The sequence below is a fragment of the Gobio gobio genome (assembly GCF_949357685.1).
Source record: "Gobio gobio genome assembly, chromosome: 7".
Classification (NCBI taxonomy): Eukaryota; Metazoa; Chordata; class Actinopteri; order Cypriniformes; family Gobionidae; genus Gobio; species Gobio gobio.
In genome coordinates, this window is record NC_137103.1 from 12,628,106 (window position 1) to 12,644,689 (window position 16,584).

A 16,584-nucleotide genomic window follows, 5' to 3' on the forward strand; every position below is an offset into this window, starting at 1 on the left:
ACAGAGTTGAACTGTAAGCTTAAACATGCAAATGTCAATATGCCAGTCTGACTCGATTCGGTCCATATGTACAAACTGCTCCGCAATCCATTCTGCACTCTGCAGTTTCCTATACAGCAAAAACACCAGCAGTTCCTCTCCAGAGACCATGAGAGCGACCATCTCTAGCTGACAGTAACCAGAACACCATACGGCTCTCTTCTAACACACAGATGTTCTATGCAAATCCACTGGAAGGCCGCACAGAGGAGCACATACATGGCCTGCAGTAAAAGCCCCATGGAGTTTTCTAGAACCGGGCCAAGCCAAACAGCCCAAACCTCCAAATCCACACAAGAGCTCTGGCTTTAGGGGAATTTGTTCATGCAAATATAATCCATTTCCTCTAACAAAACAGCACCACATGGGTGGACTGCAGGCTGACCCCAGACCCAAAGCAGACCTCAAGAGCATGGTCTTCTAATGGGCGTCCGTGTTTATTCTGCAGCTTCAGAGGTTTGAAGAGACGTCTAACCTCTGTGGAACTCATTACAATGCTGAATGTTAATATAACAACATTGAGGAGTTCATGCCACTCAATCTCAGAGTAACAGATTTCTCTGAAACGTTAATCGTCCTGAAGATCTGAGTAAACTAGAATAGCCGGTACTCTTCCGGCCTGGGTAACTTGTAGGCTTTTCACACTATGTTTAACGGTGGGTCAATTTGAACTGCTGGGTAAGGTAAAGGGTGTTATGATTTGGATGTTTTTGAGATTTTAGATTTTAGATGCAGTGTGAAGCAATGCAGTGCCAGAATAGTACAGTGGTAAATCCACAACAGACAACCAATTATAAACTAAACAACGCTTGCCTCGTAAAATATTCATTTTATTTTACTGAAACATTTTGCGATATGCTGAGTATTGCAATAACGGGATATATTGTGATGTACTACCTTTTTTCAACTGCAAATGTCCCAAAAGGAAAACTTTGTCCACATTCCTTTTTATTTAATAAAATAAAGTTTTATTCAAATAAACAAGTGTACTTTTATAAAAGCACAACAACATGTAACGATTTAAAATGTACTTTAAAGTCAAACTTTTAATCTGACATTATTACAATGTAAACTTTCAAAAGTATTGCATTGTCAGAAAAGTGTTTAAGCATACTTAAATTGACTTTGAATCTTTAATCTTATATTATCTGCAAGTAGTTTTTTAAATCAAACTTTTTGTGTAATCTAAATTGATGCGTCAGTACCATTAATATGTACATACAAATATCAAGGGTTTACAACTGTACCATGTAGAATTCTAAATAAATAAGTAAAATACATTTAAATATGGTTACCCATCTGTAAATCACCTCTTATTGAAATGAAAACACTATAAGTATTTAATTATAAAATGGACCTCTACAGCACTTTCACAAATATTGTTTATTCAACGCAGGTCTTATGATCATCAGAACAGCATGTATAACCAACACAGGCATGATCTGTGATTGAGATGTGGCTGAATCATCAAGCCTGACCCCTAGTGGCCCGAGCTCACTCTGCACTCTCATGAGGAAGGACTTCTCAACATCACCAAGGACAAACAGATTAAATCAGGTTCTGCCGGAACTTTAGAGATAACAGCAAAAACAGAGAATCATGAAAATATATGCATATTAAACCCACCAAGTACTTTACCCTGCAGGTTAAAATGATCAGGTTACTTAAGTATAAGGAAGATTGTGGCTACAATATAAAAAAGGTGCAGTGATTCTTTGTAGCATATTAGATTAATCAAAAAGCCATTTCTAAAAAAATAACCTTTTTTTCTGCATGGGTTTCTTGGGTTTGCTAAATGGTCCTTTGAGGATTACAAAAGTTTCATTACAGGTTCTTCAGATCAGTGTATTTCTAGGTAACTATGCTCATGTTAATTAATTCTTAAATGTATATTCTTATATTTAGTTATAGATCTAATTTATATTAAAAGGAAGAGTACGCCACCATTCAAGATTAAATGTTTTTGGTTCTCTGTGGTTCTCCGCTCACTAAAAATCTATGTTATATGCTAATTAATTTGCTGCTCAAGAAACATTTCTTATTATTGTCACAGTTGAAAACAGTTGTGCTGCTTAATATTTTTGCGGAAACTGTTTTTCAAAAGATTCTTTGATGAATAGAAAGTTCAAAAGAACAGCATTTATTTAAACAGAGTGTCTATTTACACCAAGTGCAAATAGCGGGCCTTGTTGGCAAGTGCTATTCGCACTAGCTCCGCCTACAACGCCTGGTTGGGCCTAACAAGATTACAAAAAGACACATATTTTAAAGTCTTCAGTGGTGCAGTCAGTCAAGCGTAAGGCTTCTTGGTTTTGACGCGATCGACCCGGGTTCGAATCCGCCTTTTGCCGAGCTCACTCTTCTCCCTTTTCCCATCACATATCACATCGGAAAGGCATTTACTTTCTATAAAAATTAAGAAAATGTTCCAACATTTGAAATAAAGTGCCTTACGAAATGTTTAATAATAATAAAAGCATTTATTGGGTCGGGTTAGGGGTCAGTGTAGGGAGGGCTTTTATTGTCCCATTAAGGCGGCATCCATTTAATAATTTTAATCAATTGAAATTGTATTATTGTATCCTGTTAATGTGAGGTGCAAATAGTAGCCTATGTATCTGTCAAAATAAAGTATAAATAGCATCTAATAACTATTTACACATATTGCAAAGAACTGCTTTTACATGGTGTCAGTAGAATATATCACTATTTTCACTTAGTAAATATCATCTATCGCAAAGAAAATATGTTATTTTCACTTAATGCAAATAGCCGCTGCCTTATTTAAAACTGAAATCTTATGTAACATTATAAATGTCTTTACTGTCACTTTTGATCAATTTAATGGATCCTTGCTGAATAAAAGTATTAATTTCTTTATTTTGTTATACTGTTGTCTGACGTTTGCGTGGTTTTTACGTTCAAAAACATCATAATGAATAAGTAATAAGCTATTTTCTGCCTTGGTTTTGAGGCTTTCTCAGGAAACAAGTAAACGCCTACAGATAGGATTGGATAACAGTTTTTCATATTTAATGAGCTTCAGCTCCCATGTGAGTAGGCTACACGAGGGATTGTTTTGAAAGCCTGTGAAAAACGGCAAACGAAATGATTCGTCCCACAGGGCTCGCAAAATATCTTTATCAAGCAAACACAATGATTTATCTCTCATCTACCTGCAATTGATTGGAATGTTATTTTTTTTATTACTTGGCCCGCCCGATCTGTGGATATAACCGCAAACCGTGCATTACCCAGACACACACACACACACCAAGTACGTTGCAGACTGCATGATCAAAACTTCCGCGATTGTATTTTTCCTTCAAATATAAAGTCAAGAGAGTGAACATCGCACTTCAAGAAAGGAATGTTATTTCACTTTTTAAGATAGCCCGTCGGCAGGCCGGACTTACGTTTTGGTAGCCCGTCCGGAAAACACATAGCCCCGGGACATTGGGCTTTGCGAGCCCTAGCCCATACATGTCCGAGTCTGATCTCGATTCGCAATGAATGAACCTAACACCACAAATAAAGGATTATTCAGCCTGTGGCAGCGTGCTAATGTTCAGTTAGACACGTACACATAATCAATAGATATCAAACAATCTGTAACAATGCAATACTGTCACATATAAAAACATGTTTTATTCACATTAGTGTGTTGCATCATTCATTCATGTAACGTAAATCTCAAATCCAGTCTCTTGTTTACAAACAAATCCGTGGTTAAATGAAGGAACAGACGCACAATGTCTTCCCCACGTGAGCTGGATATCCATTAAAAATAAAGTTCATCCATGCATTCCTAATATTGGAATCCGGATTAAGCTAATGCGGCATGTTTAGAAATTCTATCCGCTTTAGCTTCATGTAGGCCTGTGTTATGTTAGTGGCACAAGTCGGTGGGCGGGGCTACAGAATCAGGCGTTGTTCTTCTTCTGTTGAGGCGGTGTTTCACCACACTCTGATGTCATAGCCTGGCACATTCTGAGATCGAGCGTTTGCTGGGTCTGGTGTCAATAAAAGCTTTTCTTTGACTGACAGGTTTCAGCTCCGAAACTTACAGGATATTCTTATATTACCATGACCATTTATATATCAAAGGCTCAAGGGAAAGCTGATTTCTCAATTCATCACCCCTTTAAAAAAATGTAATCTTACTTTTTTGATGTGGGTTACATTTAGGCAATGTTAAATATCAAGTTCATTATTGCTCAATATTAAAGGGTTAGTTCACCCAAAAATGAAAATTCTGTCATTAATTCCTCACCCTCATGTCGTTTGACACCCGTAAGACCTCCGTTCATCTTCAGAACACAAATGAAGATATTTTAGTTGAAATCCGATCGCTCAGAAAGGCCTCCATTGGCACAATGCATGTTACACTCTTAAGACCCATAAAAGGTACTAAAGACGTCGTTACAAACTCCATCTCACTACAGTGGTTCTACAATAACTTTATAAAGTGACGAGAATAGTTTTTGTGCGCAAAAAAACCCTAAATAACGACTTATATCATGATGACTGATTTCAAAACAAGGCATCATGAAGCTTCGAAGCGTTATGAATCAGTGAGTCGATTCAGTGGTTTGAATCGCCAAAGTCACGTGATTTCAGCAGTTTGGTGGTTTGACACGCAATCTCGAATCATGATTCGACTCACTGAGTCATAACGCTTCGAAGCTTCATGATGCATTATTTTGAAATCGGTCATCACTATATAAGTCGTTATTTAGGTTTTTTTTGCACACAAAAACTATTCTCGTCGCTTTATAAAGTTATTGTAGAACCACTGTAGTGAGATGGACTTTGTAACGACGTCTTTAGTACCTTTTAGGGGTCTTGAGAGTGAACTGTGCATTGTGCAAATGGAGGCCTTTCAGAGCCATCAGATTTCAACTAAAATATCTTCATTTCTGTTCTGAAGATGAACGGAGGTCTTACGGGTGTCCAACGACATGAGGGTAAGTAATTAATGACAGAATTAAAATTTTTGGGTGAACTAACCCTTTAATGTTTATTTTATACTTATAAATTGGAAAAAAAACACTGAAATAGTAAATCATCCATCCACTTTTTCATATTCTTTAAAAAAATATATGATCTGGGATGTGAAATGGGAAGCAACCATTAACTTATCTCTCCACACACACACACACACACCTTAAAAGTGACCAATGAAACGATCACGTTCCATTTAGCGAATTAACCAAGATTTTATCGTAAGCTCAACACATTAATTTAAAGACACTCTGGTTCTTCAAATCCCTGAGTTTTTCATTGTGTTCCCACTATACACACTCATTAACAGGTAGGCAGCGGCCAGCTACATAATGGCTTAACTAAAGAGATGTATGAAAATACACATCTTATAATTACCCAATATGCTCCTATTCACACCTTACTAAGTCTAGTGACCGTCTGGCAACTCTTGGCTTTATTAAGCACCTGCCTGGCAGAACGATAGCAGAGGAAAAGCAGTTTACTGGGCTAAATAGCTGCTTTTCTTCCTCTGGGTATTTGAAAATCTTATCGCTGGAATATCCCAAACTCCAGTAGATAGCAGAGAACCAGCGGGAGCCTAGCGGACAGCTTAGAGGAAATGAAAACACATCCATCCACAGCTCTATCCTTCCATTCTATTGCACTATTCTTCTGCCTGGAGATCAGCCACTCCAGAGATAATGGGGGGGGGGGGGGGGGGGGGATTTGTATTTATAAAGAGAGAGAGAGAAACGGAGAAAGAGAGAGACACGCAAAAAGTGGCGAGAATATATGAATTCAGCTGACTTATTTGAGTTTGAACATTCACACACTACGCTCACGCAATCATGCTCTACAGCAACATCAGCAAGTCAGACCACACATTTTCAAATGGGTTCTGAATTTCCATAAACTCAATACTCCCACAAACACACGATATGGGAGGCACTTTTCATGAAAAGGGTACAAATTGGTGTGCCATTATATTTTGAAAGCAATGTTTAGAGAGAGAATTGATTTATATTAGATCAAGTACTGTTCAACGTTATAGTTTATCAGAGCAAGAAAAGCTCTGTTCAGTCATTGACAATCTGTGGAAATGTTCTCTTTGATGAATAGAACAGCATTTATTTTAAATTTTTTTTGTAACATTATAAATGTCTTTAATGTCACCGTTGATCAATTTAAAGCATCCTTGCTGAATAAAAGTGTTAATTTTATTTTATTATTAGTAACATTTTTATTATTATTACTCCAAACTTTTGAACGGTAATGTGTGATTACTTTGATGTGCTGCATTATTTTATGCAATTTACCATACTGTGTTTACATCAACTCAGTGGCGGGCTGTGCATTTCACTAGGCTTCAGTGGTATCCTACCTGAATTAATTCACCTCTTAATAAAATCATCATGACGCCACGGCTATAGAAACCATTAATATTATACAGAAACGCAGTATAACAGGGCGTTGCATCTCTCATGAAGCAAGAATGAATTATTAAATCATTTAAGAATTATTAAAGCAGGAAACCCAATTGACACATTTCAACAAGTCTCCTTTCACTGCAGCCACAGCTGCGCCATATACATCATATCTAACAGAAGCACCGATTCGCTCCGGGTTTTCCGTGCATTTTGTAGTAGGCTACATTTTGAGTTCTCCCAAATTGTGCGTTTTTTGTGCAAATTCTACAAGGAAAGAAAACGCAACAGCATAAATGGTTCTTGAAAAATCTTACCAACAGTATGACAAATTTATTTCAGGTGAGGTTCAAATATAATACAAAGTTTTTCATTAAAATTGCAAAAACTCAACAAAACTCGCGATTTTAACAGTATAAAAATTTTGAAAATAATATATTCATAACAAAAATAATAATTATAATAAAACATTTCGATCATAAATTTACAAGAAAAAAATAAATCACATTCATCAATAGGTTTGGGAATCGTGTGAAATTTTTCCGGTTCCGGTTCTGATTCCGGTTCCATTAAAATTATTAAACAAATAGTGGTAAAGGGAAAAGGCACAATACACAACTCAAACAATCCTTTTTGTGTTTATTACTTGCTCTCAAATTAATTTACAGGTTGGCAATGTAAAAAAAAGTCCTGTATTGAACATATATTACAGTATTAATTAAGCCATTCATGAAAAAAAAGGAATTTATGGACATTAAAATTAAATATGTTCAAATGAACACCTCTGAAATTGTCTTATTACATTTTCCCTCTCTGTCTCTGAATAAAACCAAGTTATAAATTATATTCATTAGTTATATTTATTAATTAGTTGTATATTCATTTAATAATAATTCATTTATTCAGCAAACTTGTAAATAATAAATGGTAATTCAGCATTACATCTCTCTCTCTCTCTCTCTCTCTCTCTCTCTCTCTCTCTCTCTCTCTCTCTCTCTCTCTCGGTGCATGCTGGGAGTGTTGGGGTGCGTGTGGTGTGAGGGTGCTCATGAGGAGAGAACGATTTGATTTCGTTTTTTTTCGCTTTTTGTTTTGCTATTTTTTTTTTTTTTTTTATGTTTCTAAGTTTATGAATGTTTGTTTTTTCCCTAAAAATAGCATTTGGTTTGTTTTGTGAGTGTTTGTGAGTTTTTTTGAGGCGGCACCGGGATGGCGTCTAACCCTGCGGGGACAGTGTCACAGGTGTCGCTCCGCCATGGAATCAGGTGCGTACCGGCTCAGGGTGTCACCGTCGAAGACGTGTTGATGGCAATCGGAGAAAAAGTTGGGTATGAAAACATTACTACAGCGTCCAGGATGAATAAAGCAGTGGTGTTTTTTTTCGAGAAGCAAGACATAATAAATCAATTGATAAGCGACGGAATCGTGGTAAGTGGCGATTTTCTTATTATCTCTAGCTTGTTGCTCCGACAACTAGAGTTACGATATCCAACGTGCCGCCGTTTATTCGAAATGAGGAAATTGAGAAAGCTTTGACGCGATGTGGGAAAAAAGCTAGTGAGATTAGGATGATCCCGTTGGGGTGTAAAAACGCTGCTCTAAAGCACGTTATGTCATTCAGGCGACAGGTGTTTATGTTCTTAAATGAGCCAGAGTTGGATATTTCGTTCAGAGTTATGCATGAAGGGAAAGCGTACTTTATTTATGCAAGCACTGGTAATATGAAATGTTTTGAGTGTGGGGACATCGGGCATAAAAGGCATGCATGTCCGCACAAAGCCCAGGATAGTGAAGTGGAAGTTAGGCCTAGTACTTCTGCAGCTGGTGAGAGCAGCAAGTCAGCTCCTGAGGCGGTGCAGCCTCAAACTGGAGTACAGGTGAACATCAACAGTGATGGAGTGGTTGAAAGTCAGAATGAGAATGTTCATGAAATGGTTGATTCTGGTAGAAATCATGGTATTTCTGAACTGGAGGACGCTAGTGCATTTAATGATGTAGCTGCGGTTAGTGTTGAAACTGAAAGGGTTTCTAATGAAATTTCTGAAATGTCTAATTCTGGCGAAATGGGTGTCGCTGATACGGGGATGAGAGATGATGATGCTCTCTCTGATATGTCTGACATTGGATCACAGTCTGGAAGTGTGGACGATGTGTACACATTGCAAGATATAAATAACTTCCTGGATGAGACCTTTGGCAGAACTGTTGAAGTTAAGGAGTTTTTTTCTGATGAGAATAAATTCATTCATACAGTTAAATTGTTGCAGAGAAATGTTAGCTTTGATGCGCTAAGCAAACAAAAAAGGTTCAGGTTGAAGAAGATGTTAACAAAGCTAAGAAAGGACAAAATGAATGCTTCTCAAAACAAATCAAATGTTTAATTTACACGGGGTGAACTTTTCCTTTTGTTTTTTTCTTTTTCTATCCTCTTTATATCTTCTTTCTTCTATGGAGCTGTTGAGAGTTGCCTCTTTAAATATAAATGGGGGTAGAGATAGAAATAAATTAGCGATGGTATCAGAGTTATTTAGTAGGAAAAAAATAAATGTAGCTTTCTTACAAGAAACACACACTAGTCTAGACAATGAATCTGAATGGAGTAGATGGTGGGAAGGAGAAAGTGTTTTAAGTCATGGGACAAATACATGTGCTGGTATCGCTATTTTGTTTTCTAAAGGAATGAAAGTTAATATTTTAGCTGTTGAAGAAATTGTAAAAGGAAGAATATTGCTGTTAAAAATAGAATATGAAGGATCTGTGTTTATACTGATAAATGTTTATGCACCTAATAATGGACCTGAGCGTGTGAGGTGTTTTTTACAATTAAGGAGTGCTTTTCAAAAAATTGATGATCATGTTTGTACTATCATTGGAGGTGATTGGAATTGCACTATTGATTTTATTCTTGATAGAAATGGAGAGGAACCCCATCATGAATCAAGTGTTGTATTATTAAAAATGTGAAAGTTTGAATTAATAGACATTTGGAGAAGAAGGAATATAGCAACTAAACAGTATACTTGGCTCAAAGTATCCAATAATAGGGTTAGCGGAGCTAGACTAGATAGATTCTATATAGGTAAAGAATGGAACAATAAAATAACGGATGTCTCTATCTTACCTGTTGGTTTCTCAGATCACCACTTGATATTGTTTGCTTTGAATATGAAAAGAACTGCAAAACCAAACTATTTTTGGCATTTCAATACTAAACTTTTGCAAGATGCTTTATTTTGCGAGAATTTTATTTTCTTTTCGAATGACTGGAAGTTGAAAAAGGTTTCTTTTGAAAATGTGCTTATGTGGTGGGAGGTTGGCAAAGCAAACATAAGAACTTTTTGTCAAAATTATAGTTCACATTCTACTTCCATGGTGAAAGCAGAGATACAGAAACTTCAAAGGGATATACAGGCTTTGGAGAATATTCTTATGATAAATAATGATGATGATGGACAAATAAAAAACTGATCATTTAAATAAAAAGAACAAGTGAAGGGAGCATTAATACGAGCAAAAATTTGTTCTATTAAGGACATGGATGCTCCTTCCTCATATTTTTTTAATCTTGAAAAGAGAACTGTTAAACAAAAGCTAATGTATCATCTTCGGCGGCCTGACGGGGTCATAACCTCTGATCCATTGGAAATAAGGAAACTGGCAGTTAAGTTCTATACGGATCTATATGATGTTGAGACGTGTGATCTTGAATGTGCGTCTGATTTGCTGAGTGATCTACCGACATTGACTAATGAACAGAAGGAATCCTTGGATGGACAGATTACTTTCCAGGAGATCACTGAGGCAATGAGACAGTTGTCAAATGGCCGTTCGCCAGGAATTGATGGCTTGCCGGCAGAGTTTTTTCAGGCATTTTGGAGTGTACTTGGAAGTGACTTGTATGAAGTTTTATTGGAAAGTATAAGGAACAAGTTACTTCCTGTAAGCTGCCGAAGAGCAGTCCTTTCCTTGCTCCCTAAAAAGGGGGATTTGTGCCTTCTAAAGAACTGGAGACCTGTTTCTTTACTCTGTATGGACTATAAAATACTTTCAAAATGCTTAGCAAATAGATTGAAACATGTTTTGGAGGAACTAGTTCACAGGGATCAAACATACTGTATTCCTAATAGGTCAATTATGGACAATCTTTTTTTGTTAAGAGATGTCATTGATCTTAATCAATTTAATAATGTTGACCTGGGTGTGTTGTCGCTAGACCAGGAGAAGGCTTTCGACAGAGTCAATCATACATATCTTTTTGAGGTTTTGAAAAGTTTTGGGTTTGGGAAGAATTTTATATCATATATTCAATTGCTATATTCTGATGTTTTTGTGATTGTAAAAGCTGGTGGAGGATTGAGTGCACCAATACCTGTGCTAAAAGGGATTAGGCAAGGCTGTCCATATAGATATATAGCCTTGTTATTGAACCATTGCTGTGCAGGCTAAGAAGGGACCTCAGTGGAATCAATGTAATGCTTGGAATCTCCATATCAGCTTATGCTGACGATGTTACTGTTTTTATTTCAAATCAAAATGATGTTAATATTTTAACTGAAACAATGAGAAATTATGGAAAGGCATCTTCAGCAAGAGTAAATTGGGGAAAGCGTGAGGGACTTATTATTGGTCAGTGGAAGGGTGGGCAAGGACCTCCACAACTACCTGGTGGATTGTTGTGGGGAAGAGATGGGCTGAATATGTTGGGTTGCTTTTTGGGAAATAAGCAGTTTCAGAATAGGAATTGGGAGGGAATGCTGGAAAAGGTGTCTGCCCGATTGTTTAAATGGAAATCGCTATCACCATTGATGTCATACAGAGGAAGAGTTCTGGTTGTGAATAATCTGGCTGCCTCAACTTTGTGGCATAGACTCATTGTAATGGAACCACCTGAGGATTTGATTTGCAAAATACAGAGGACATTTGTGGAGTTTTTCTGGAGTGGAGAGCATTGGATCCGAGCGGCAGCACTCTACCTTCCTGTGTGCGAGGGAGGTCAGGGTCTGGTGGATGTGCGGAGCAGGATCTGTGCTTTTAGAATACAAGCAGCACAGAGGTTCCTGTATTGTAAGGACTTAACCTGGACTGAGACTGCAAAAATGATTCTACAAAAAGCTGGTGGTCTAAAATAGGCATCTGTTTTTGATGGAACTGCATAAAGTGAATCTGTCTGAGATTACACCCTTTTATCGGTCAATGTTGCACTCTTGGAAAACTGTTTTTAAAGTGGAAAGAGATGTTGAGGAATCTGGGAGTTGGATACGAGAGGAATGCTTGTTTTTTAACCCATTGATCCAGACAAGACTTTTGTCAGCTGTAAGCGTGCGAGAATGTTTACAAAGACATGGCATTGTGAAGTTGGGGCAACTTTTAAATAATGACCGATGGGAATCCGTAGAAACCCTGAGAGAAGTGACAGGACTAAAATCTTTGTGCTTGACGGAGAAGCTGGTGGAAGAAATAGTCAATGCATTACCAAGTGGCTATAGGAAAAGCATCGGACAAGGATTTCCGTCAGACTCAAGCAATGAACCCGACTTTCCAAAAATCAGAGTTGCTGCTGTCGTCGGTGAAGGACAAGAGGATGAATCTGTAGTCTCAATTTTGTCTTTTAAAACTCCACAGGTGAACTTGTTTGAAATGACATCAAAGAAAGCCATATACAACACTGCAGTAAAAGTTCTGCATCAAGTTTTACTCAGAGGACAAAAGATCTCGAGGTGGCCAGTTTTGCTAAAGCCAGATTTTCTTGTAAGAGATAGATGGAGAACTCTGTATAAACCTCCAGTCGAGAAAAGAACAGCGGATCTTCAATGGAGAATAATTCATGGTGCAATAGCTACGGACAAACATGTGGCGCACCTGAACCCAGCAGTAGGGGTGGGATGTAGGTTCTGTGGGGAAGAAGAGAGTTTAGAGCATCTGTTTTTAAAATGTAAGAGATTGGAAGGTCTTTTTGATGCTCTTAGTAGGTTGTTTCAAAGTTTTGGTGAGGATTTCTCAGATGAAGTTTTTATAGGGGGTGTGAAATATAACTTTTCAAAAAGAAGGAAGATGTGTCTGTTAAATTATCTAATCGGAAAAATCCTGGTTTACAGCTCAATAGTATAAATGTTGAAATTATGTTTATGAAGTTAGTAGCTGGCAGATTAAGGATAGAATTTGCATACTATAATTTTGTAAAAAATGAGATGGGGTTCAATGATCTGTGGTGTGTGAATGATGTTTTGTGTGTTGTTTCTGATGGACATCTGGTTTTGAAAATGTAATTTTCATTTTTTTTTTTTTTTTACATTTTTTTCATATAAGGTGTATTTGTTGAAAATTTAGTGCTGTTTTAAAATAAAGATTTTGTAAATCTCTCTCTCTCTCTCTCTCTCTCTCTCTCTCTCTCTCTCTCTCTCTCTCTCTCTCTCTCTCTATATATATATATATATATATATATATATACACATTTTTTTAATAAAATGCATTATAGCTTACTCACCAAAATAGGCTATGGTTATTCATACACAAAACATGCCAATGTGTGCAGCTGACCCATGCTCTCAAGTAAATCAAGGAGATCCGCGGGACTTCAAAATCAGTGATGGCAGTTAGTTCATTTTTAGCCGGGACAGATTGAATAGTGTTCTGTGAGTGTGCGATAAGCAGGAGAAGGCTGTGTGCGGGAATTTAGAAAATGGCTTTGTATATGTTAATTAATACATTCATTTCTTCTCCTCTGTCAGCCATTGGGGTTTTAAAAAAACGCTATTAAAACTACAGATGTTTTATCTTGTGCGGTTTGCTGGTTATTCCGACTAGCTGTAGTACGCTCTCTGACCATCTAATCAAAGGACGTGAAAATGCCGACGTTGTTTTACGCCTGCTAGATGGCCCCGGGAACGCCATCTCGAAATCTGATTGGTTAAAGAGCACAGTTTCATTGCCATTCATTTTAACCTGGCGCCCGCAATATTGATTCTGAAGGCCTCAAGGCAGATTTCTTTAACTCCTTAAGCTGCATGAGGACGTGACCGGGTTGAAGCGCTATTTGGCAACACATGATGGCTGAAATATGATTGGATAAAAGCTCTAACATAAACAAACACTACTGGAGGCAGCACAACCAAGAGAAAAGCTAGGAAATTAAGAAAATAGACTATTGGGAATAATTTAACACACATTCATGGAAAATGAAGGGCCCTGACGGCCCACCACTGCATAAACTGATATTTCCCATAAATGTATTCAATCAACATTAAAATGTGTTTCTTTTATCAATAACTACAAATTAACCTTTAGTCCCAAACTAGCTCTGAACTAGCTTTATTTAGGCTAAATCTCCAACCCTGTTATTTGCAACCCTGGTACCCATTCTTAGCATTTTCTATATACTATTATACTAATACATTTCATATAAAAAAATATTGCATTTTTAGCCCTGTTTAAACTAGTGCATTTTCATATTAAAACACCTAGCTTTTCACTAATCCTGAGTTTTCGACCCTCGAAAAAACGGAGACTTTTGGAAACATTGCAGACCCAAAAAACAAACAAAGCCTTTGCTGCCCACATTCACTCCCTGATTGGGTCTTTTGGATCATTGTGTATCCTTCCCTGATTCTTCAAGACCCTATCATGCGACCATTACACATACCGGAAGACGACATGGCCCCTTTCACACAGCAATCGCGGTAAATTACTGTAAGTTACACAGAATGACTTAACAGGTAAATACACAAATAGGCTGCTCACACAAGCAACAGCGTTCTGGCATTTTACCGGTAAGACACCATTCACACATCAGCAGAAAAACACTGGTAAATTCTGTGATGTCAGTCATCAGAAATGACCTTTAAACGCTGAGCCATTGTCTTAATTCGCTAAATTTTATAATACTGCAGCTGCCAACATGCGCAAGAGGCAAGCTATTATGAGAGCAATCGGCAACAAATTCTCAAATTCGGCAACTCATTTCAAGTGCCGTGCATGCCCCGTGTGCATGAATGGTCATGTGACATGCGTTTTCAGTCAGTGTGGACAGAGATCTTTTCCGAAACGCAGAGGAAACGCCTGTATGGATGAGGATTGTTTTCATTTTCAATGCCGTGTTAAAATGGAAACGCACATAGCCTCAGTAATGTGACCTCTTAGCAGTTCTGTGGACCTCAGATTGACCTTTAAAAACATAGGCCCTGAGCATAGGTCACATAGGCCCTGTTTGCATCTAGTATTAAGATGCATTTTGGTCTATTGGATCACAAGTAGTAGACACCAAATACAGGTGTAAACGGGGTCTAAAATCTTTTAAGCTTGTCCACTTTCGACCACTTCCAAAGGTAGTTGAAAACACATTCGACTGGATTGCTTCCATAGTGTAAACCCTCATGTGGTCGAATGCAAGAAGGCTGCCTGCTCTCCGCCTACTGACCTAATGCAGAAACATTATGGGAAGCGCGCTAGCCAGGCGGGATTTAAACTTTGTCAGTTGAAGACCCGAGTTTGGTTTGAAGAGGAAAAACATACCAAGTATAATGTTCTCTGACACACTCACAGCGTTCGGCTGGTGTTTCTGTCAGAGCCGAAACCAAAGCTGTTGTTCTCTGTATGTTTTGCTGTCGTCTCCGGGCGCGTTCATATGTAAATCATATGTCCATTAGATTGAAAGATCTGAAAAAACCCATAGACCCTCCCCTCGAAGAAATCAGGACAGAAGTGGTTGAAAGTGGACAAAAGAGACAGATTAAAACACCTGGTGTAAACTAAAATGTGTCTCCCTCGTCTACTTGAGATCCGATCGACCAAAACGCATATTAATACCAGGTGTAAAGAGCGGCACAATGACAAAGAGAATCAATGTTGTCTGGGCTGAAGTGTGGACATCATCACTTTCAAAAGATTGCTTTATGCTTTACAACAACCATTCACACCAACAAATCTAAGCATTTTACAACCCACCATCAGGAATAGTGATGCAAAGCAATACCCATCACCTATTGGCCCTGACATGACCCGGTGACCTCTGGAAGGTGAAAATGGGCTGTGAAGCATCTCAAGCAATTGGGATGATTTTAACACCATTACTGAATATTTCCAATAAAATGGCACTCTGTTCCAAACTCCTAGATGCTCTTTGGCACCACAGTACTTGACCTGACAATCAAGTCCGATTGGCTAGAGAGGTGTCAGAAGGGACACCGCAGACGCGAACAGCTCACAGGAAGAATGTCGAATGATTCTGGTACCTGTTTTAGTCAGCGGGCTGGAAAACAGCTGCTGCAGAAGTTTGTTCTCTGACGTTCTCAAAACCACCACAATGTCTGCAGGAAGAGTGTCACGGTTCTTCTCCAGGAAACCACTGACATTATACAAAACCTGACAGAAAAACACAGTTATTTTAATAAACAGAATCATTACACATCTTGACATGTGAAAAGATTAGTTAAAAATATTATTTTATTCAGCAATGATGCATTAATTGATGAAAAATAACAGTTAAGACATGCAAAACTTTCCTAAATATTTCAATTTGTATTTATGAAAAAGTGTATTTGTGTTTATGAAAGCATCCTCAAAAAATTAATATGGTTTCCCTATCAATTTTAAGCAGCACAACTGTTTTCAACATTGATAATAATCATCACATTAGAATAATTTCTGAAGGATCATGTGACACTGAAGACTGGAGTAATGATGAAGAAAATACAGCTTTGCCATCACAGGAATAAACTACATTTGTAATGAATTGTAATAATATACAGTTTTCTATTTTGACTGTATTTTTGATTTAGTAAAGGCAGCCTTGTCGAACACAAGACTTCCTTCAGAAACATTAAAAATCTCATCAACCTATTGTCCCGATCATGTTCTGTTTCGTCTTTAGTTTCTTGTCTTAGTTTTCATTGTCACTGTTTGCCTGTGTTCGAGTTCTAGACATTCATTTGTTGTCAAGGTTTCTAATTAGTCCGCACCAGTTTCCTGTCATGTTGATGATCTATTTAAAGGTGCAGTATGTAATATTGACAGCTAGAGGTTGAAATGCAGTCCAAATACAAAATATAGATGTTTCCCCAGACTCAACGCTCAGAGGGGTTGCCAGATTGAGGACACGCAACAGGAACAAGCACAGTTGACAATGTAAGGCAAGGAGACT

General features: G+C 37.7%; 1 protein-coding gene across 2 annotated transcripts in view; it reads right to left on the reverse strand.

The window, feature by feature from the left end:
* The window catches only part of myo3b (myosin IIIB), a 212,051-nt gene that overhangs the window by 122,188 nt on the left and 73,279 nt on the right, over positions 1-16,584 (reverse strand). For both annotated transcript variants that reach the window (XM_079822058.1, XM_079822057.1), the window contains one exon: positions 15,677-15,806. In XM_079822058.1, coding sequence (XP_079678184.1) covers positions 15,677-15,806 — 130 coding nt within the window. The remainder of the gene's footprint in view (positions 1-15,676; positions 15,807-16,584) is intronic.